The sequence below is a fragment of the Siphateles boraxobius genome, unplaced genomic scaffold (genome assembly GCF_051911475.1).
Source record: "Siphateles boraxobius isolate OS27281-9 unplaced genomic scaffold, OSU_SipBor_1 24, whole genome shotgun sequence".
Classification (NCBI taxonomy): Eukaryota; Metazoa; Chordata; class Actinopteri; order Cypriniformes; family Leuciscidae; genus Siphateles; species Siphateles boraxobius.
Genome location: NW_027508855.1, coordinates 5,927,457 through 5,952,208, shown reverse-complemented (window position 1 = coordinate 5,952,208; position 24,752 = coordinate 5,927,457). Strand labels below are relative to the sequence as shown.

At 40.0% G+C, this 24,752-nt stretch overlaps 1 protein-coding gene across 46 annotated transcripts in view; it reads right to left on the bottom strand.

The window, feature by feature from the left end:
• The window catches only part of arvcfb (ARVCF delta catenin family member b), a 236,940-nt gene that overhangs the window by 109,312 nt on the left and 102,876 nt on the right, over positions 1-24,752 (bottom strand). For 10 of the 46 annotated variants that reach the window (XM_077240979.1, XM_077240971.1, XM_077240978.1 and 7 more), the window contains one exon: positions 21,983-22,095. Coding sequence is in view for 41 of the 46 variants with exons in the window: in XM_077240971.1 (XP_077097086.1) it covers positions 21,983-22,095 (113 nt within the window). In the remaining 5 variants the exon portion in view is untranslated. Of the gene's footprint in view, positions 1-4,297; positions 4,532-12,513; positions 12,618-18,833; positions 18,954-19,242; positions 19,297-21,982; positions 22,096-24,752 lie in introns of those variants that run through there. The other 36 variants (XM_077240937.1, XM_077240945.1, XM_077240940.1 and 33 more) reach the window with 10 other exon arrangements.

Sequence of the window (24,752 nt, the reverse complement as noted above, 5' to 3'; positions counted from 1 at the left end):
CTAATAATTGTGAACAAATTGGATTTATACATGTGAGGAAAAGCTGTGTTTCTCACACAAACATTCCACATTCTCTGACAGCTCCATATTTTTAGTAACATTTGTTTTGTTTTTTTCAAAGGAAAACTTCTTGAATCTAAAAGGAAAAAATATTCAGTAGAAAAAAAACGTATCACTATATATGTGTGAAAGCAGAAAAAGGAGCTATGAGAGGTGCGAGAGAGAAAATAAGCAATGTAGGGAGGTTCACAGCTGGTTTAATTAAAGTTTTACAAGAGGTTTGACTTTCCTAATGGCACTGGAAGTGAGGTGGCATGGGAGATTGTGTGTGTGGGAGGAGGGTGAGAAAGTAATTGTTAAGCAGGTGATTTACAAGACTGTGGGCCTCCCAGGCTTTTTCCCGTAGTGAACTTCCTTGTGTTTTGTGGCTAACCCAACGTGTCTACAGCCATGGAGGAAATACACCCAAAACTCTCAAAATAGGCTGCTTTGGGGAGGTGGCCTGTAAAATGTACAGCCAGTATGTATAGTCTATTTCTGATTTCAGAACACAGTCAATAAAGTCATCATAAAAACTAATGTTGAAAATTCAGGGGATGGTAAGTTCACTAACACTTTACAATAAGCTCTCAGTTGTTAATATTAATGTATAACTAACAATGAGCAATACATAAATACAGTTATTCATTGTTTTTTCATGTTCGTTCTCAGTTCATTAATGTTAACAAATACAACTTGTGATTTTAATAATGTATTACTAAATGCTGAAATGAACATTAACTGAGATTAATAAATGCTGTAGAAGTATTGCTCATTCTTATTTCATGTTAACTAAAGTGGTTAACTATGAAACCCTTCTTGTAAAGTGTTACCGATTGCATTTATTTGAACAAATATACAGTAAAAACAGTAATATTGTGAAATATTACAAATATTTTTGTTTAATTTTCACAAATTTTCAGCAGAATTCAGTCACATTATCCTTTAGAAAGCATATTAATAAGGGAAACAGTGAAAACATTTTTAAGTTAGTTAAAAAGAACTTTAATTGAAATATACTCAAAAAAAATTAACGAGGAAGGTTGTGCACTTTACATAACATATTTATTTAGTTTACCTCTGTTTTTTGACTTGAAATGTTTTTTTTCTATTAAGGTCCACATAACTGTACGTTCACACCGCCGCGCCGCCCTGCCAGCGACGCCGTGGAAAGAATCGTGGACGCTCCGATGCTGTGACGTAGATCGAACGCGTGGTCATTTTTACAACTGTATTTAAAGGGGCCACAAAGCATCAATCATGTCGATCGTTATTTTTTGCAGAAAATTGATCGATGGAAAAACTTAACAATTATAGTGACATGTTTGCTTATGAAATAAACAAATCAAAAGCCATTTGTGTGGTGTGGCTTTTGTGTTCATGGTTAAGTGCTATTATAATTTACATTCCCGCTGAAAAACAAGCGTTCTAGCGCGAAAATATTGCCTATAAATAGTGTTGCGCGCCTTCTTATCAAATTCAAATGATCAACCTCCTCAATTTTGCTTGGGAACTAATGTGGTCGGAACCAAAGTTTACAGGACTACGTTCTCTGGACTCCTCTCAAACGGAGCACTTCTATATTCCGATTGGTTGCCGCCGAACCGTGTCATTGCTTATTACCATAAAGTTGAACTGTCTTCAACTCTCCTCGCCGCTCTCACCGTCCAAGACGCGCCGCGCCGCTCTCGCCGGAGCTCGCCGCCGGAGCTCGCCGCTGGCTCTCATTGAAAATGAATGACTTCCGGCCACTTTGACGCTCTCGCCGGCGGCGGTGTGAACGCACAGTAATTATGTCTCAACTTAACAGTACAAAATCCTAACATTTAAGATGCCAATATGTGCTACTGCTGGCAAATAGCTAGCTATAGTCTATCAATTTAATTATGTGTCACTAAAATAAATGAAATATTAATGGATGAATGAATATAAAAAAATACCTGAATCATGTCAGGAAGCCTTTCAAATTTCACTTTGAGACTACTTTAATTGGGTCGCTTAAAATGACTTAATTCCATGATGTTGAAGTTACATGAACAAATTATGTTTGTTTAACGTAACCCAGTTATGTGGAACCTGTTGACATAAAAAGTTAATTAAAGCCAACATATCATTTTTTGAGTGTAGATTTTTTCTAACAATATAAATGACTTTACCACCACTTTTGATTAATTACATAATAAAAATATATATTAAAAAAACAGCATTGATCAAAGCAGCAACTGTTCTTCGGAAACTCTCCACAAGCCTTTCAGACTCAAAAAATATAGACAGAGCTAGCAGTTCAGGCACACGAACCAAGCATCAGTTCACTCCTCCAGGCACGCTTCCTGAATTTTAAATTATGTTCTAGATTCCAGAGTCTAGTAGCTGTGATGTTCCTCAAACTGCCTCAGGTCATGACCCCTCAACATTAGTTACATGTGGGACAGTTGAGGTTACTTTAAAGAAAAGCTGTCTACGGTGTCAGAGTTGCTGTGAAAGAGACAAGGTCTGCCATTGACGGAGTCCTATTGTGTGTCTCTGTCACTCTGTGACCTTTTGGGCCTTGTTTAGAATAATAAAGGCTCAAAAACAAAATAAATCAATATCTCCCCCCAGTAAACAGACCCAAGATAAAGCAGTGCACAAGGTGAGTCCTTTCTTGCTTTGGGAATTAAGGGCCAGATCTACTAACAGCTTGCTCCAGCGCAAACCCCTTTTGGCTTTAAAAAACTACTGTCAGGATTTACTAAAGAGATGCAGTGAAAAACTAGCCCTAAAAAGGTGTGGGCACTGTTATTTTTGCGGCTGACCTTTGCATATGCATTTGTAGGAGTTTCCCTTTCAGATGCAAAATTCATAGGAGGAGAGTATTTAAATGATTCATGCAAGGTGATTTACTAAGGTTTGGTCAATTTAGTGGTATTTGCGCCATTATTTAATGCCCAAAAAAGCATGTCATAAACCAGACACTATTTTGCGCTGCTCTTGGTAGATTGCGGTGGTCATCATGGAAATGATCCGAATCCAGTTCTTTGATTTGCGCGTCGTAAGTAGATAACACGCAGAACTTTCCGCTCCCATCTGCGCTTCTTTGGAATTGCACTCTCATGCCAATTTGTCATGTTTAGTAAATCTGGCCCTATACTTAAATGTATACAACATTTTGTCTCTTTTACACTTTAATTCAGTATTGGGAGGTGGTCCCAACTCCCAATACTGAATTAAAGTTTAAAAGAGACTAAATGAACGAGGTACACCTGCTACACCACAACAGCCATAACAATGCCACTTATTCATACAGTATCCCAAAAAACATAGACTATTTTCAATGTCATTAGATTAAGACAGACAGACAGACAATATAGATTCGATAGATAGATACCAGTCATTGCCACAAACTGATCCTGTGACATGCAAGGCCCACTGATAGTAACCGACATGTGAAAGGGCAAGCTAATTTTCAAACTGTTATGTTAGGCAGAGAGGAGTAAAACAGAAGTATTTTGGGCAGGTGAAGGCAGAACAAAGGCAAAACATATAATGGAAGATTCAAACAATCAGGGCATAAGCAGTGACAATGAACCTGGCTTTTTTCTGTGAGAATCAAACTTTTCTTTAACTGGTTTTACAGCACAAAAAAAGTTCAACAGTAATGTAGAGGAAACCATCTAGTTAGAAGTCAAAATATTTCACCATTGAAGGATGACGAAGGAACACTGCATATGCACCTCCAGTAAGAAATAAATGATTTGGTGTTGCATTCGTAAAGACATGTAGTATGACTCTACTAGCCCGAAATTTTCACTACTGATCACCAAACAAATAGAAAGAATTTCATCAGCCTCATTTCCCACCAGCATCCCACACAGACTCGGGCTAAATTGCAGAATTAGTGTAAAATAAAATAAAATAACAAAATCCGTTGTTGATCTGGATGCAATCCAGTGGTGAACGTCTATTGATTACATATATTACTATAACCAAACGGGAAGGTCAATGAGATAACATGAGAAAGCATATAGTGGAGAGAGATGGGAAGAGAGAAGAGTTTAAAGACGACTCATCCTGGGAATCGATGATGTGTCACTGCAGGACAACACATCCAGAGCACTAACTCAGCACAGCCAAACACAGCTGAAGCTGAATGAGATACAGATGGACGGATTTTTTGAAAACGATGGATATGAAGCACCATCAGCGTGAAGGGAGGTTGGGGGCTGCTTTGTTCATTCACAATGACTGATGCATGACTGGCCAAGCTGGAATGGTTTACCTGCATGACCATCTGTTGCCAGGCCAGCGGTTGGTTGCTCCCGCCTGTGGTGCCGCCCACCAGTCGATCAGAGGGCAGACTGCCGCGTTCCAGCTGCAAGGAAACATTGCGGCGTTCCTCTTCAAGGGCCCTGGTCAGACGCTCGAAGCGCGCCTCCTGCTCTTTGACTGATGCCAGGATACTGGCGGCTGACGGCACGTCATATTCTTCCATAGCAGCGCCCACAATTATATGCTGATTACAGGGCAGGGTAAGTAGGAGAGAGAGAAGGAGCCGGGACAAATGAAACAACCATTGAAAGGGATAATTCAGCAAAAAAAATTAAATTCTGTTATCATTTACACACGCTCTTTTCTTTCGTTCTTTCTTTCGTTCTTTCTTTCTTTCTTTCTTTCGTGGAACATAAAAGGAGTTCCCTTTCAAGGGAACTCGAGCTGCGTTTGAGACGCGATGGGAACGCTCTGCGTGATTACGTCGTGAAGCACGTGTAAAATCAATCCAATGGAAGCCCACTACGACATAGGTGACGTCATAGACCAGGAAACTATATAGCAGCCCTGAAATCAGACCGCGACAGCTTCTGTACCTTCAGCAAGCGCTCTCTGTATATCTGTCCTTGTCTATTTATTGTTGTCTGTCAAGCCCAATCTATCATTATTATGGCGAGCAAGCAAGATTATAGACGGTGTGTTGTTCCCTGCCCTCGTTATATTACGGGTGGGGACACACATCAGCTTTGTGTTGCTTGTTTGGGAGTGGAGCATGCCCAGTCAGTCCTCGAGGGGGCTGATTGTGTGCATTGTATGAGTCTATCTATGAAGACGCTCCGCTCTCGCCGATCGTTCTTTGAGGAGAACGGTTCGGTTCGCGCTACCCGCGCGGGTCCCGCTGTTGCCTAGACACGGCGGCGACTCGCATTTTGGGGTTCGCAAACGGATCTGACAGCGTGGGTTGGGACGGGCTCCGCCCTATCTTAGCTTTCACCTGCAGATCCAGTGTGCTGCGATTTCCAGTTCCGAGGAATTGTTATCGTTTGTGTTTTGTTAAGAAAAAGTGAACAAAACAAATAAAAGTATTAAGAAAAAGGCAGATGTTTGATTTTTCAATAAATGGGCAGCTCATAACTCTGTTGAGTAAAGATGAGCTTTTTAAAGGAGGTTTTTCTAATGCTGTTGCTAGTTAAATATTTACTGGACAGCTGAACATTATGAGAGTGAAAATAAAAAGAGTTTATTGGATGAAATGTATCTAAAAAAACAGGAAAAATCTGTATCTCAGCCTCCTCGTCGGGGACTACTGGTTTTTCCCTATCTCCACACTGAGGTGTTGAGATCGTGGAATAAACCGGTTTCTATTTTATGTGTTTAATACCCAAACGTCTTAACTAGAGTAATGTTATGGGTATTAAGTATCATGGTATGACAGTGCCTTGGATTATAGAGACGCTTGCGAGCTTTCTCTCTCCCGAGTCGGCGTCATTATTTTAACCCCAACGTTACCCACCAGCCATCTTTAATAATAAATAAATTTTATGAGGCAGTACTGGTGGGTAAAGTATTTAAGGCCATAGATGAATGTGAGGATGCCAGCATTGACTCTATTCGAGAATATATTCGATGTTTATATGTATCCGTTTTTCTGATATAAAAATAAAGAAAGAGAAAGATAAAAATGTCTGTTCTTCTGGACGCTCCACTTTCAAGAAAACTAAACCTTTCAGCGGCGTTCCAGAGGTTTCTTCCTCACCAATCTATGTTCCTTAAACTGGCATAGAGTGCAAAGAAGAAGACCTGATACTGAGGCTATCAGGCTTCTAAGGGTGGTCCCCTCCGGGGTAGGGACGGTTTTGAGAAATCGTTTCTCCTCTGCGCCCTCTGGGGTGCGACTCTCTGAGGAGGGTCGCAGCGCTGCCAGTTCGGTTGTTCCCTGCCGGTTCGCCGTTCAGGGCACCGAGGTGTCAGCGTCCCCATACGATCCTCCGAGGAGGGTCGTAGAGCAGTCAGTTCGGTCTCCCTGCCGGTTCACGGTTTCAGGGTGCCGAGGTGCCTGCTTTTTCCTACGATCCTCCGAGGAGGGTCGTAGGAACTAAGCTGTTAGAGGTAGGCAAGATCTAAATAAAAAGAGGACTGTCGTCATCTCTAATAAAGCTTAGACAAGAAGTCCTGTCGAAAAAATAAAAGGAGGGACGGTTTTGAGAAATCGTGTCTCCTCGGCTCCCACTGGGGTGCGACTCTCTGAGGAGGGTCGCAACGCTGCCAGTTCGGGTGTTCCCTGCCGGTTCGCCGCTTCAGGGCGCCGAGGTGTCAGCGTCCCCGTGCAATCCTCCGAGGAGGGTTGTAGAACGGTCGGTTCGGTTGTTCCCTGCCGGTTCGCCGCTTCAGGGCACCGAAATGATTGTTCAAGCAAATCCAGAGGCCAGTCTCGAGAGACTGGTTCCCCTTATCTGAATTTCTGGCAGCGTGGAAACTTCTGCCAAATATTTCTCTATGGGTCCTGCACATAATAGAAAAGGGTTACAGCGGTTCTCATCCGCCCAGATTTCAGGGGGTCCTCCCTACGGTAGTGGACTCACAGCAGGCTCTGGTTATGGAGCAGGAAGTGCTTACATTCAAACAGATTGTATCACAGATTCAGTCCGAGGACTGGTTTGTCACAATAGACTTGAAGGACGCGTACTTCCAAGTATCTATTCATCACAGGAAGTTCCTGAGGTTCGCTTTAAAAATGGGGCGAAGCATACCAGTATCGGGTTCTCTCATTTCGCCTAGGTTTATCACCCCGCACGTTTACAAAATGCGTGGATGCAGCTCTGGCTCCTTTGAGATTCCAGGGCATTCGCGTATTGTATTATATCGACGATTGGTTGATCCTAGCTCAATTTGAGCATATGGCAGTTCGGCATCGAGATGTCGTTCTGTCTCATTTAAAGATGTTGGGGTTGCCACTCAACGCCAGAAGAGTGTGATCCTCCCAGCTCAGAGGACCACTTTTCTAGGTGTAATATGGGTTTATCTAGGCCAGTCACTCACTGTGAAACAGTTTCAGACTGTGGGTCTCATGTCTGCTGCAAGGCAAGGCAAGGCAAGTTTATTTATATAGCACATTTCATACACAATGGTAATTCAAAGTGCTTTACATAGAAGAAATTAAAATAATCAAAAGAAATCAGAATAATTAAAACAGTTTAGAATAAAAGATAAAATACAGAAATCAGAATAATTAAAACATAAAATAAAATACAGTGCAAACAGTCGGACGAACAGTGGCACAGTGCTCATTCAGTAAATGCACAGCTAAACAGATGTGTTTTGAGTCTGGATTTGAATGTGACTACTGTAGGAGCACATCTGATCTCTTCTGGAAGCTGGTTCCAGCTGCGGCTGGCATAGTAGCTAAAAGCAGACTCGCCATGCTTAGAGTGAACCCTTGGTATTTCTAGCCGATGTGATCCTAATGATCTGAGTGATCTGTTGGGTTTATATTCACTGAGCATATCTGCAATGTATTGAGGTCCTAGGCCATTGAATGATTTATATACCAGTAATAATACTTTAAAATCAATCCTAAATGTAACTGGCAGCCAGTGTAAAGACCTGAGGACTGGTGTGATGTGTTCATATTTTCTGGTTCTGCTCAGAATCCTAGCAGCAGCGTTCTGTATGAGCTGCAACTGTCTTATGGTCTTTTTGGGAAGGCCAGTGAGGAGTCCATTACAATAATCCACCCTACTGGTGATGAAAGCATGCACAAGTTTTTCTAAGTCTTGACTTGAAACAAAGCATCTAATTCTTGCAATATTTTTCAGGTGATAATATGCTGATTTAGTTATTGCTTTGACATGACTACTGAAACTAAGGTCTGACTCCAGAGACACACCCAGATTCCTGACTTGATTTTTAGTTGTTTGACCCCTAGACTGAAGGTATGCGTTCACCTTGAGAACTTCATCTTTGTTTCCAAACGCAATGACTTCAGTTTTGTCTTTGTTTAACTGAAGAAAGTTTTGGCACATCCAATTGTTTACTTCATCAATGCATTGGCAAAGGGAGTCAATGGGGCTGTAATCGTTAGGCGATAGGGATAAGTAGAGCTGTGTGTCGTCTTCATAGCTATGGTAAGCGATTTGGTTCTTTCTCATTATTTGGCTCATTGGGAGCATGTACAGGTTGAATAGGAGTGGCGCAAGAATTGAGCCTTGAGGGACTCCGCATGTCATGGATGTCCACTCAGACTTATGGTCTCCTATACTCACATAATAACCTCTGCCTCCTAAGTATGACCTGAACCATTTTAGGACTATCCCAGAAACCCCGACCCAGTTTTCCAGCCTGTCAAGAAGTATTTTGTGATCGACAGTGTCAAATGCAGCACTGAGGTCGAGTAGTACCAGCACTGATAATTTGCCTGTATCAGTATTTAAGCGAATATCATTTATTATCTTTATGAGCGCGGTCTCTGTACTGTGGTGCGGTCGGAAACCAGATTGAAAATGGTCAAAGTATCCATTCGAGCTTAAGAATTTGTTCAGCTGATTGAAGACAACTTTTTCAATGATCTTGCCTATGAAAGGAAGATTTGAGATCGGTCTATAGTTGTTTAATATGGTCTTATCCAGATTGCTCTTTTTCAGGAGGGGCTTGACAACAGCAGTTTTCAGGGAGGTCGGAAAACTCCCACTTACGTTGCTGCGTTCAACGTAATTACTTTTGGCCTTCTGTACATGAGACCCCTGCAGTGGTGGCTCAGGACCAAGGGGTTTTCTCCGAGGGGAAATCCGTTTTCACATGATCAAGGTCACGCGGCTATGCCTACGTGCCTCGGTCATGTGGAAGAACCTTGGTTCCTCGCCCAGGCCCAGTGTTGGGGGTTTCTTGTCGACGCATTATGCTATCGACGGATGCTTCCCTCACAAGTCCGGAGGGTCCGGACAACACACTGACGATCTCGTAAATCAGAGCAGATAACCTGTTGAGGCAGGGGCTGAGGCCCGGGGAATGGAGACTTCACCCCGTGGTGGTGGAGCTCCTATGGGAAATCTTTGTTCAAGCTCAGGTCGATCTTTTCGCTATGGTTTTCCCTCACATATCCAGCTCCTTTCGGACTGGACGCTATGGTGAAGGTGTGGCCGAGGCTGCACCTGTACACATTCCCCCCGTTATCAATGCTCCCGGGAGTTCTGCTGGGGTGCGACTCTCTGAGGAGGGTCGCAGCGCTGCCACTTCAGTTGTTCCCTGCCGGTTCGCCGCTTCAGGGCGCCGAGGTGTCAGCGTCCCCGTGCAATCCTCTGAGGAGGGTTGTAGAACGGTCAGTTCGGTTGTTCCCTGCCGGTTCGCCGCTTCAGGGCGCCGAAATGATTGTTCAATCAAATTCAGAGGCCAGTCTCGAGAGACTGGTTCCCTTATCGGAATTTCTGGCAGCGTGGAAACTTCTGCCAAATATTTCTCTATGGGTCCTGCACATAATAGAAAAGGGTTAAACGGAGTTGTGGAAACGGTGGGCTTGGCCTCTGAGGGGGCCAAGCTCATAGAATCCGGTCTCTCGACTGAGGTCGTTGAGACCGTCCTTCAATCCAGAGCTCCTTCCACTAGAAAACTATGTACATTGAAATGGAAACTGTTCTCTACATGGCGTGGAGAACGTTTTTTAAATCTTGTTAACTGCCCGGTTGGTACAGTTCTCGATTTCCTCAAGACCGTTTCTCTGCTGGATTATCTCCCTCCACCTTAAAGGTGTTCGTAGCGGCTATATCTGCTTATCACCCCTCTCGGGGCTTCTTCTCTTGGGAGAGATCCTCTTATTATTTGTTTTCTCCGTGGTACATTGAGGCTCAGGCCTGCACTGCAATCTAGAGCACCGGCTTGGGATTTGGCCATTGTACTTGAGGGTCTGGCCTTGGCTCCCTTCGAGCCCATCGAGGAGGTTTCAGAAAAATTCCTCACTCTAAAGATTATATTTCTCCTTGCTATTTCGTCTATCAAGAAAATTAATGATTTACATGCTCTGTCGGTTGCTCCATGTCTGGAATTTGCACCTAGTATGGTGAAAGCATTCCTCTACCCTAGACCGGGTTATATTCCTAAGGTCCCACTAAATGTTGGGGGCCCAATAGTGCGGCAGGCCTTTTATCCTCCAACCCTTTAATACCCCAGATCAGGAACAGCTTAACCTGTTATGTCCAGTCCGGGCTTTAGATGCCTACATTCACAGAGCTTCTCTGTGGCGTAAATCTGAGCAATTATTTGTTTGTTTTGGGTCACCCAAGAGAGGATGCCCTGCATCTAAACAGGTGATGAGTAAATGGATAGTCGAGGCTATTCATTGGCTTATGAAGCGGCGGGACAGCCTTCACCTATGGCTGTGCGGGCCCATTCTACTCGGAGTATAGCGGCCTCTATGGCCTTAATTTCGGGAGCTTCCCTTCTTGACGTGTGTAATGCGGCAGGATGGTCCTCTCCGCATACATTTGTCAGGTTTTATGACCTTGACCTCTCCACTCCTGGGGCGAGGTTGCTTGCTTCTTAGTGTGCGCAGGACTTCACACAGAACGGCCATTTGTCACTATGGCGTAGTGGGTATGGGGTTCCCATCGCGTCTCAAACGCAGCTCGAGTTCCCTTGAAAGGGAACGTCTCAGGTTACGTATGTAACCCTGGTTCCCTGATAGGGAACGAGACGCTGCGTTTGCCTGCCATACTTCCTGCATGCCCTGATCGACTTGCTTCAGGTTTTTCAGAAGCTGTCGCGGTCTGATTTCAGGGCTGCTATATAGTTTCCTGGTCTATGACGTCACCTATGTCGTAGTGGGCTTCCATTGGACTGATTTTACACGTGCTTCACGACGTAATCACGCAGAGCGTTCCCATCGCGTCTCAAACGCAGCGTCTCGTTCCCTATCAGGGAACCAGGGTTACATACGTAACCTGAGACGTTATTTACAGCAGAATGTTTCTTTTCTATAATTTGAAAGCAAATGGTGACCACAACTGTCATTCAAGGAATTTAACATCTTCAGGGGCAGTTCTAGGGTCAGGAGATATTCAGGGTTAAGTGGATGCATGTTTGTGGAGTCATTTTTTTATTATTTTTTTATTATTAAATATATTAGTTTTCTAGTCTATCAAATCTGCAATGTATCATTTTTTTTAATAGACTAGGGATAAAACTAAAAGGTCCCACTAACTATCTCAGCCTCCGACAAGTCAAACATTTACTTTTAAAATGCAATGCTAATTTAAAAATAAATAAGAAATTCAAGAAAAAAACAATAGGTTTTGCCTCTTTACATTTTGTTGTTGTCAAATAAAGCGTAGTTTCGTAATTGTTTTAAAATACAAAACAAACTTATATAGCTAAACAATATGTCTAATTCTTAGAGAAGATTGTAGCACTGAAAGTACCTGACATGAAAGCTTTGCTTTTATTGATATAATATATATATATATATATATATATATATATATATATATATATACAAACACACATATATATATATATTGTTTCATCTCAAGATCCACACCAGTAATGTTTTTTCCTAAGGCACGTTTTTTAAAAACTACTGAAATGTCCTAACTGAACTAAAGCCTATAATCCTGTTTTATTCTAAGCCCTGTCTGTGAAACCGGGCTTCAGAGTTTTACTAAAAATAGGCTTAGGTCCGGAAGCCAACCCCTAGTACTGCCCTGTATGGACCCACCTTTATGGTGCTTTTATGTCTTTTTTGACAGCCCCTGGTCCTCTTTCCACTTCCAATGTTTGGAAGTGAAACCATTTTCTTGATCTCTTTTTGTATTCCACATAAGAAACTCATACTTATTTGGAATGACAGGATGGTAAGTAAATAAATTCAAAATATAAATTTTTGTCTTCACTATCCTTTTAATACTGACTATGTAACTCCACATGCTGCAGATGAGGGGTCAAATTGCACTGTTCTTAGAGCAGACAGTCCTTTATGGGAAGAGTGATTTCTGCATTTCTGCATGCATCAACCATATGACATAAAACATACAAATAGTTCCAGACTAAATTCACCACACATAATACAAATAGGCATGCTGGAATCTAAATCACCACGATAACATCATTCATGCTATGCACAACAGCTCAGACTTTAAAGAAAATTAAGATAATGGAAGCATCACAGAGAGAGGAAAAAAAACAAATAAAAAAAAACAAGGGTTGAGGCATGGTTCACACACAGTTCACCTGCATACACACCTAGCAGTTAGTCGAGAGAGAGGCAGTTAGAGGAGAGACATCCCCTATAAGGACAGACGGGAGGAGATGTGCCCAGCGGCGAGTAAAGAGAGAGCGAGTACTGGCTGCAGAGGGAACAAAAGACAGAAGAAATCGCAGGTTAGATAACACTCTCACATTATAAACATAATAGACAGAATTCTGCTTCGGTTGTTGGGGATTTAAAGAGGATGAAGATAAAGAAATAAATGAGAAGATGCTAAAGAATGATAAATGACTATTGAAACCTCACTCGCTGACTTTGAGCAAAGTAGATTGGATTGGGCTGTCAGGGGACAGGTGTACGGAGTAAAGACGGGAAAAGAGGGCTGGTGCATATTAATATTTACTAAAAGCATTATTCAGTTGTTGTTTTTCGTTCTCTATTAAACCAAAACCACAAATGGAGACACACAGTAACACAAACATGCTATTCTCTATAGAACAGTGGGTGTGAAGGTCCTATTCCCTTTGAAGCACAGCACAGTACACACACAGGCTTTGATGTTTGTTTCTGGCTGATCATTTATTTATCTTAAGAGCTATTCTGACACAGCTCTAACGGCAAGGCATTGTACCACAGTCTTGTTCTGGGTATAAAGAGCGACCACTCGAGGTCTAGCAAAGGGAGAGAGCTGATCTGCCTCGGCTGTTGCTCCTGCCTCTGGAAAATAAGCCGAGATTACATTTATCTGCTAGATAAGACACGTTAACAAAAATGTGATAGCTTATCATGAAAAATTCCATTCAATAAAAATATGGTATGTGATATCTGAGATGTAAACAGTAAGATCTGATCAACGGATACATTTTAGCCTGTTTTAGGAAGTGAGCTGTTCTGCCAACCTGGTCAACTGAATTTCATCTAGTACCTACCTATCTGTCTATCCATCCATCCATCCATCCATCCATCTATCTATCTATCTATCTATCTATCTATCTATCTATCTATCTATCTATCTATCTATCTATCTATCTATCTATCTATCTATCTATCTATCTATCTATCTATCTATCTATCTATCTATCTATCTATCTATCTATCTATCTATCTATCTATATATCTATCTATCTACCTATCTGCCTGTCTGTATGGCTTGGATCCATCCTTCAAGTCCAAATGATTTTTGTATGCCCATTTTCTGTCTGCCCAATGACATTTTCAGTCTAATCGCATAGAAAAGCAATAGAACACCCCCTACTCACAAATAATCATTCCTAATTTTCATGTCTGCAACACACGCTGAAACACTAATGTCAACGGTAGTGATCAAAATAGAGTAAATCACCTTTTGAAAGTAACTTGATGCTTCAAATTAAGATTGTTTCAATTACATAAAAACTTGCCTTGCCTTACATCATTACACCAGAAGTAGGTGAAGACAAATGACTGCTAAAAATGTATTTGTCATTGAATCATTCATTTAGATTTGTTCAAAGACTCTTTTTCATCCAGTAGTGAAACAAGTGAAGTATTTATGAGTGAATCATTGAATTATTCCTTCAACCCATTTTTAAAGAGAGTAATTAATTCAAGTTAAAAAATATCTTTAAATTATATGGCAGCAATTAACATTTTGTCAAAACCTCTTGTAAACATGCTATTTTGATTAGTTGTTGAATCTCTATTTTAAACAAAAGACAAAATGGTCAATTTATCCATAATCGTGCAGCTCTAAACAATAGCATTAGTGACTTGCCTTAGCAAATACTACTATTTAATTTTGACAACTAATACACATTTTGAGAGCTTTATTAACAATTTATATGTGAATTTCTTTATTGCTATATAATAATACTATGTATAATAATATTCAAAATTAAACAGAGAAAGTAAAGATGTTGCCCAAACCCTCAATTAACCAGCTATCAAAATCTTCACAGTGTATAGAAGGGCACAGTGCTCTCATCATGGAATTAACTGAGCTATGATGATGAGACGTTTATGATGATGAACACCTCCTTTAGGATTACAGAAGCTGCCTCTCCCATACTCCCTATTTCAGGGAGGGAGGCAGATGGGAAATAGGTCTCTGCCTCTCTGAATAACTGCAGGAGAATGACAAGCATGTCAGACATGCACACTGCACTTCTCACGACCACCAGCCATGCCACGTCTGGTTTGGAGCTGGTTTTGCTAATAGTTTGGAGAAAATAAAAGAACAGTTCATTGACAGCTAACTCTTCCTGCAGGAATATCCCATCTGTATGCTGCATTAACCTCACAGTGAGCTTTACTGCACTGATGGCAATATGGTTACCTGAACTAATAATTGTACTACAGATTAACAAAGATGAATGTACCGAATTGCCAAGAAGGCAGTTACATTTAAAAGGATAGTACAGACAGATATGAAAATTCTGTCATTTACTATACTCCAAACCTGTATGACTTTCTATCTTCTGCGGAACACAGAAGATAGAAGATAAAGAACGCTGGGGTCCAAACTACATTTGAAACCAATTAACACAATACGGCCATGACAGTCATTTTGAGCATTTTGAATTTAATAACTTTGTTGAAAAAATAAATAAAATCCTGCTGGTACCTGACTTTTCCTAAAAGTGTCTGTATTTTCATCTAAAATGTTTTTCATATAAATTACACATAAGGCAAAAACACAAATGAACATATTTACCTATTTCGGCCATAGACGGTCATATTGACCGCAATGAATTTCGAGGAGTTATTTTGTTACATTTCCCGTGATTGACCTTTGTCTCTCTAACTGTCAACAGAAAGGTCAGTAGCAGTCCTGAGTGTATGCATATATGCTAATTTCTACAAACAAAAAGTATATTAGATTAAAATCACCGCAGCAGACACCAAAGCGGAGGCAGTGCCAGGGTCGGAGAAGCTGCAGTCAAAACAAAACCCACGACACCTGCTGCAAATGCCGCAAACCTGTGTGTGGAAATTGTGCGAGGAGAAGAGAGGTCACTTGCCTTGACTGTGAAGCTTAAATAGCCAAGCACTATATTGATAAATAATTAACATACAATTTGTAATATAGGCTAATGTTTTTAAGTTTCTGTAGCCTACGCTTCCTTCTTGGTTCTTCTTTGTTTTGTTTTAGATCAGCTCGTTTCCAGCTTTTTCTATTAGCCTATTTTCTCTGTTATCATATTAAAATAATATGTTTTATAATTAAATTAGATACTTTTAGTTGTTATTATCTTGTTCTGAGTTATGTTGAATGGATATGTAAATATAGCTTATCTGTTGTGAATATGCGGTAATTATGGTAGGCTCCTAATGATATTATTATTTATAAATGTATAATTAAACTTTTTTAAATGTACAGTTTGGTGTTATTTTGTTTTTAAAAGACATCCTAATACCATAAAATGCATTCATCTCTCAATTGGGTATTTATCATTAAAGATATAGGGGCGGTTTCCCGGACAGGGTTTAAATTAAGACAGGAGTAGGCCTTAATCTAGAATAGTTAACCGTGACTTAAAAAATGGCTTTCTGTAGCACAGATTAAGTACAGATTAGTTACACCTGGACTATGGAGTCCTGAACTAAAATAAACCAGATTAATTTAAAACCAACTGTACTAATCTGAATTAGCATGACAGAGGTTGCCTATAAATCATGGAATGAACCAAGAAAAGCTAAAAATTGCATGGAACTGAGAGAAGCAAATACAAGGAAAACAATGGCATCAGAACAATACTGCAATCAAAAAAACTTTACTAAACAAGAGAAAAACTTTTTAAAGCAAGCTACATAAACTGCACACATCAGCTATGGAATAAAAGAAAAGAAATGTAAATACATTTTTTACAAACATTTTTGATCATATTTACCAGGGGTGCCATTAATATATATATATATATATATATACTAGTAATATATGTGTCTTCTTTGAAACACACTGTTAATCTGAAGTTAAACCTGCCTCCTGGTAGGTTTAATTTAAGCCTCAATTTAGTCCTGGGGTAACTCCAATCTTCCTCCAGGAAATCAGTTTATTAAACTCTGGACTAAACTAAATCTAGGACTATTTAAAGCTATGACAGAGAAAGCGGATTTCTGTTAATCTGGTTTAAAGGGCCATTTAAGTCTAGGACTAGGTTTTTATCTCTGTCCGGGAAACCGCCCCATAGAGTTTGGAATCTAGCGGTCAAAATGACCGCTTGTGGTAGTTCTAGTAGTTATGGAATTCTGGCACTTCTAGTGTTAACATTCATTGCAAATAAGAATCTTATTTTTTGCTCCACAGTAGCAAAAAAGTCATAAAGGTTTGAAATAACATAAGGGTGAGTCGCAATAATGAAAGAATTGTTTTATTTTTAGGTGAACTATCGCTTTTTGAACTATCACCAATATGTCCTTACAGGGAGACGATGCCTGTAACACTGTTTTGGTCAAAAGTGCCTGATAATTGACAAATTTTTAATTGTGTCAACAAAATAAATAAATATAAAAGTACACAATACGTATAGGATTTAGTTGCAATTACTAATGGGTAGAACTGGCTTTTATTCCTGGAGACGAATAAACACAGTCAGATGAACTGTGCTTGTGCTGGCACAGTGTTTTTCCTCAGGGATAAATACATTGCAGCATAAAAACCCAGTGCTAAAAATAGCTTTGTAATAAATTTACAAACGCAGTCGGAGCTTTCTGCGTGGTTCCAGAGAAGAGATGAAGCAGCAGCAGCGCATTTAAAAACCCCGGCTTGAAAAATCCTCAACAACAAATCCATCCGGGGTTGGGGAACACATATGGTACATAGCCAACACAGGAAACACTAACTTTGCTTCTGTTAAGGTGAGAAAACATTAGGACAGTTGTGTTTACAGTGCACAGAGCTGCTACACCTCAACCCAAAAAACCCTGAAACAATACAAAGCTTATGAAACACAGAGAAATGCGGATATATAACAAGGCCCAGAAAGTATTAATTAGATTTTTATCATCCAAAACTTCCATACACAATGTTGGAGTTGTCCTGATGATTTCTGAACAAACATAATAAGCCTAAATGCGTGGAAGCTGCATTTATCATGTTTATCATTCATGTCTGTAGCGAAAAAAGGGACGAGTTATGCTTCCATAGCAAGCAACACTAACGCATGATTGCTGCAGACGAATAAGGAGGGGGCAACTAGACGGAAAACTGGTGGGAACAGAAACACCCCCCCAATTAGAGAATGGTCTCATTTCATTAACCCCAGCCAATCCCCTCTTCACAAAGATAAACCCTCTCATTTCTCCTCTGGGGGCAGAGGTGATACATAAATAAATCACCAGTCTAGCTCCACCTGAGGCCCATCTGTGTGCGCAGGGTCCATAGAGTAATGAAAATCCTCATTTGATGCTGTTCAGCAATCGTTTTGCACATTCAAAGTGTGCTGGGTGGAGAATTGGGTAGAGGGAGGCTGATCCTGGACCAAGAGCTCCTGCTAAGTGTAAAGAAGACCAAAGAAAAGGCCCTCAAGAGCACCTGGTCCCATTTCAACACTCGTCTGCACCTCTCCAACTGAGTTTAGATACCAAATTAGGGATGTATTAAGCTCAATCACTCAGATTTAAACAAAGGGACGTTAACAACCTCAAAGATTGAGCCGTGCTGCGTTATATGTCACGGCACTTATGATGAATGGCTGGTGCTTTTCGGTAAACTAATATATTTTGTTCCAAGCACGTGTCAAAAGGGGATCCCCTAAGAGGGAATGAAAAATTGTTAGAATCAGAAAGAGTGTATGTTACAGTTTACAGAAGTTCTCTAGGATTTACTGTTGAGTATGTGCGCAAGAGATTTAATTAAAATTACTCTCATTTACAGTATGACCAAAGCTTCCTAATCCAAGCTAAAAATACAAAAAACGCAGAATTTTTTTTTGAGTTTAACTAGGGTAGCTCACTCAAAAATGAAAATTATTTACTCACCCTCATGTCATGCCAAAACCATATAGCCATATACACATATAGCTTTCAATGTACAAATATCATTCACAATCTTTTTATGAACTTTTTGTAGAGCCAAAGCTTTGGGTGACTACTTTTATTGGAGGGACAGAAATCTCTCAGGTTTCATTTAAATAACTTAATTTGTGTTTTGAAGATAAACAAACATCTCCGAGGTTGTAACTGTAAAGATCCTTAATAAATTATATTTTAAAAGTGTATTGAAATCTGCTTCATCATTTTGCTGTGAAAATCTATACTGTCATAGTCAATATTGCCTTGAATTTGGGATTCAAAGCAGCTTCCACTGTGAAACGCTGAAGAGTTATGTGTGTTTTCTAGGAGGAGGAGAGAGCAGAAAAATAAAGCCATTGTTTACCCCTAATTTTTTCCCAAGTCTTTGTTTTTTGAACTGACTCATGATGTGAGAAGCCTCTCGAAATGAACCAGCATCTAGAGAGTTAAAAGAACATCCTCAGCTACGCTCAGGTTCCAAGTCCTTAAATAACACAGTGCGTTATAGTAAAGGTAAAAAAAATCAAAGGCATACCACTCATCTTAAAGAGTACGCATCCTCATTGTACTTATTTACTGAGATTATACACATTCCACACAGAATTATACATCTTCACCAACTGATTATACTCAGAGAATAAGGAGGCAAGTAAAATGAGAAAAAAAAGATGCATCACGCTATGTTCACTAGTCAAAGCGGTCTGTCACATTTATGACAAAAATAAGAATTGAAATTACATTCACAATTATTAATTTAGATGAATAATATTTACATTGTGTGTAGGGTAACTGCATGCCATATCCTTTAGACCACAAACCTAAAACAGGAAGTGAATTTTAAACTGTATTCCCCAGTTTCACAGACTAGGATTAAGCTTAAGCCTAGTCCCAGACTAAAATGCATGTTGAAGCCGTTTTAACTGAAAGCTGCCTGCAATGATAAATCTTAAAATATGTCAGTGCAGGTAGATTTCAGTTAAAACAGCTTAAACATGTGTTTTAGTCTGGGACTAGGCTTAAACCTTGTCTGTGAAACCGGGGAATAAAATTGTTTTGTCTCAAGATGTACACCAGTAATGTTTTTTTCCTAAGGCTCATTTATAAAAAGCTACTTAAATGCCATAATTGAACTAAGGCCTAATCCTGGTGTCACAGTCTTCATCTGCACCAGTCTGTTTTAGGGGGCTTTCACACTGGCAGTTTAGTTCGGAACGGGGCACGGTTCACATGAAAAATCGCTAATGTGAATGCTGTCATGTGGACCCGGGTGTGCACTGGGGTACCGAACCCGAGACTACCTGGAGGAGTTGGTCTGAGCTCGGTTGCTCCCAAACCGTGCTGCGGTTTGCGTGTATGTGAAAGCAACACGGACTCGGGTGCGCAGTCTACGCACTTGTTCAGGAAGTAAAGTATCCTGCGCATGCGTTTTAGCCGATTATGATGTACTTCGTTAAATAAAACACACGTAAGGGATGAAGATTTACCTTGGAACGGGCAAGAGTGAGTCTGCAGTGTATTCGCACGTAGTGCGTGCAATTCAGGGCAAAAAATTTATGGAAATCCACTGTCCTCAAAAGAGTCCATTTGCAATCAGCGGAAAGACAGCTTATGCGACACACACACACACACACACACACACACACACACACACACACACACACACACACACACACACACACACACACACACACACACACACACACACACACACACACACACACACACAGTAAACCTGTGTTGTTTACTCAGCTATGCATAATAGCCCCAAATTAATAAAAAAAAACACAATATATTGACCCGCGTCGTGTTTTCTATCATGTGCCGTGCACGTTTGCAATGACGTAAGATGCATGCAAACGCACCAGAGTTTGATAGAATCAAGTTGAGTGTGAAACCAGACCAACGTTGCGGGGGGCGCCGGGAACAATCGCACCCGGGCTCGGACCGCAGCAAACGAGCCCAGTGTAAAAGCCCCCTCAGTCTGCACTACACTACCCAGAATCCTCCTTTTCTCCACACCTGAACTCACTCCCTCACTTATCAGCCTGTTCATCGTCATCTTCATCCGTGTCACCTGTATTCACCTTGTTATGTTTGATTAATGCTTTTATTTAGTTTGCTTCTGTTCAGTCTGTCCTCGTCGGCTGTTAGTCATACTTAGATGTGTTTAGTGTGAGTGTTCCTGCCTGTCTGTACCTGTGAGTGTTATTTGAGTATACTGATTGAATTGGAGCTTTTGACTTTGAGTCCTTCTTCAACCCACACAGCACCGTGACACCTGGCTTAATCTTAGCCCTGTCTGTGAAACTGGGCATATAACTGATTAGAATGGTATACTGCAAAAAATCCTTTTCTGAATGAGTATTTTTGTCTAATTTTACAGTCAAAGTGAGGGCCTTCCACTCTGGTCACATTTGCTGCGGACTGAGTCCGAGTCAGGAGCGCGATTGTTCCCGGTGTCAAACTGTCATCTCATCATCTGTTTACAGTAATTTCCGTGTGACACCACAAACAGAAATCACGAAAACAATCATATGTGGATCAAATACCTACAGGCACAGATTACGCACCTGATACAGCTATAGAGTCACTATATACACACTACTGTTCATAAGTTTGGGGTCGGTATTTTGTTTTTTTACAGAAAAAAATTAATACTGGTTTTCACAAGGAAGTATTCAATCAAATAAAAATCTACAGTAAAGACACCTTTAATGCTACAAAGGTTTTCGGTTTTAAATTAATATTCTTTTGAACTTTATATTCATAAAAGGATGTCATTGGTGCATGTACTTTCATTCATGAGAAGAGTGTTCAAACCTGTAAATTAGTAATAAGACCTATGAATTAGTTAAAGTGCATTATTCACAATATTATCTTAGTGAGCATAAGAGAGATCTTTAAAAACAGTAAAAAAATTACTGAACCTTAGCGCATGTAGTAAATATAGCAATTCAGCGCAACTCAGCTGATCTTAAAAATATGACCGACATAACTGGCTATCATATGTTACTCATATAAATTGACTGCTTCATTTTTGCATGTCATTTGCATAAAATGTAGTTTTTCAAACTTTCTGACACTTCACTGTCAATGCCAACATCCCTGTCAATCCCACAATCCCCATGCGATCCTGCCACTCACCCCTCATAGAGATTGAATTGAAAACGCCCACTCATATCCGCTCATTCAACACCAGCGTACATGTACGGTGAAAGACACCAATAAATTGTTTCCAACACATTCGACACATACATACGTCATTCTAAAGACCAACATCCTCCGTTATATACCTTAAAATATGGCATCATCAAAAATATTTTGTATGCATTTTTATATAATGATAAATTTAACTTCATTATGACTACTTTGCATTTAAATCTGCAAAAGAAAAGCATTCATCCCCTTTCATAGTATGATGATGAAGGAACAGACAAAGTGGTGCAACTGGCGAAATGATGTGCAGTAATGAAGGGGAGAAAGTGAAAAGCAGACAGACGTTTGGGAGGGTACCTTTGATGTCGGCCAGGCAGTCGGTGTGCGTGTGGATGTGGTGGTTAAGGCTGTTAGAGAGGGCTGACAGGAACTGGAGCTCTCCTCCCAAGAACCTCTGCCTGATACAGCAGCTGAAAGAGAGAAGACAACACACACGCATTAAACACATGCGTTGGGGCCAATCCACGCTGCATCATTAGAAGGTTTATTTACATGTTACAACTGTGAGTCTGTGCAACCACACACTCCCCCCCTTAGGGTTCAAGCTGAGAATGTGAAGAGCTGGGATGCATGGCTTTGGATTGGTTACTTGAGTGTTATAAATAGTTTCTCTTTTCCTCGTTACAGAGCAAGGCCGCAGCATTGTATTTACTCATAAGCGTTCCACAAATTAAGATCTGCATAATGCTGAACCTCTATTCATGAAGGAATTTAGTAAGAAATGTGGCCTGGTGGGAAGCTAAGCGAGTAAGCTAAGACACGTGCAGCGCCGCTTTTGCAGGTGACCCAAGATCGAATCTGACTTGTGTCATGTCCCAATCCCCCTGTTTCCCTGTCAATTTATAAATTGGTTAAAAAGGTTCATTGAGTTTGGTTTTTCTTCAGCGTGAAAAAAATAGAAATTTCTTCAGCTATGTATTAATCTTGTATTAAGCTAAGTAGCATGTTCAGTTTACGCAGGCAAAAGCACGGGCATCAAGAACTGGATTTTTTAGTAAAAATCATCTAAATGTCAACATCAGCAACTTAAAAGGCAAACCCAGACAAACCCATTTATAAAAGTGAGAATTTGGGGAAATATTTTCATTTCGTTGTCATATTATCTTTATTTTTCTATGATCTTCGAGCAGCACTGCAAAGACTCAGGGGTAATTTCTGAAACTCAATTCACAAAACAATTCTTCAACACTCTTATTCGGCAAAGGATTACATATATACGGCTATATCTTTCCCACAAGGGACTCTTCTCTGCTTCGACTTCAAGGACAGACATGCTCAAAGCACCTTGGATTTGTTGGACTGACATCAAAGGTGAGCTAAGTCAGAATACATTTGTTATCAGGCTCCTCTTTCTCTCTGTCTGAACTGAGCTTACTGTGTTCTATGCAATAGTGTGTTGTGTTAAATCCATGTCAGCGTGCAGCTAAAATGTCTGCAGTTAGTTCATGTCAAAGAACATAAACAAAGATGATGTAAATGACAATCCTCACAAAGCCTTAACTATCATGATCTAAAATAGATTTATTTTACAGTACATAGGAATCGTAAACAATAAGAAAAAGTACCATGGTACAGTACTATTTTGGCTTTTTGGAAATTAACAAGTTAATGCCATTATATTTTTTCAAAAGTTCCCGGCATTCCATGTAGTGTAAATACCATGTTACACTACATGTATATAGTATTCATTCAGGACAATGTTATACAGGACGGTACCATTTTATACCTTTCACTCTCCCATAAAAAAAGTGAAACTAGCAGCCAAACCATACGTAATGAGCTAATACAGTCTATTAACTGCTTTGGAATACAGTTCTCTCTTATTAGAACAACCAAGTAGATGAGGTAAAACAGTTTTCTGAGATGAATGAATTAAGGGCAAGAAATGCATTGCCAAAGTAAAGAAGAAACCAGAGAATATTTTATTAATGGAATAGTTTCACCAAAAATGAAAATTCTGACATTATTCACCCTCATGTAGTTCCAAACCAGTATGCTTTTATTTTTTTATGTGGAACACATAAACACAACAATGCTATTTAAAAAAATAAAAAAATATTGAAATGTATTACAACATTCTTATTTGTTTTATATATAGTTAGAGAAAATTGTTATTGGAACCTGAATAAGAACCAGAAGAGTTAAATTTGGATTCTCATCCCTAGTGACGATTCTTCACAAATGTATACTTGCGTTCGACTTAGAAAATAACAGTAAATAGGTTTGGAATGCCACGAGAGTAAGTAAATATTGGCATTAACCCTTTAAATTCCTTGTGTTGGGCAAGTAAATATCTAGAACCACCATCACCATATTGAGGTCACATCAGAGACTCACGACTAGTAAAAAACTAAACTAAACAAATGTAACCACGTAATAGAGACAATATTTCGTAGAATTCTTGCTGAAGAAGATCTAATTGATTACAGTGTCTTCAAAGAGATTGGCCCAGAAATGGATTTTTCTCTTTGAGGCATAACCTGTGTGAGCAGCAGACAATGTATCTTCCCTCTCCAAGGAGTGAGGGGAGGGAAGAGCGCTTAGACAGTAATACAGGCAGTATGCCCACAGGAGCATCTTAATTAGAGGAGGGAGAGAAAGAGAGAGAGACTTTATACTGTGGGGAGTCTGAATCACTGCTACAAAGGAACAACTCTTCTAGTCTGAGGTGGCAAGGTCAGACCGACCGGAAACATCCGTAGAAAGTGTAGAATGTGGCTTAACAAGCTCAGCTGAAAAAGTTTGAATGGGTTTAAAATGTGTATACTTGTGCCTAGTCAAATGTAGAAGACTGTCACTGTTAGAAAAGTCGTGTTGTTAGAGCTGTGGCATAGGGGTAAGTTGTTGAGCTATGGTGCTCATATAAGTGATGTAGGTTTGAATGCAACATGTTGTATGTGTTGATTCCATTCCTGTTCTCTTGCTATTGTTTCTATAAAAGAAAATGATAAAAAAGCAAAGATTTGAAAGGGTCAAAACTAAAAATATCCATTATTAATTTGTTTTTACACACAGCTTTAAGTCATCAAGTCTAATTGTCATCCAATGTCAACGTCAATTGCTCTCT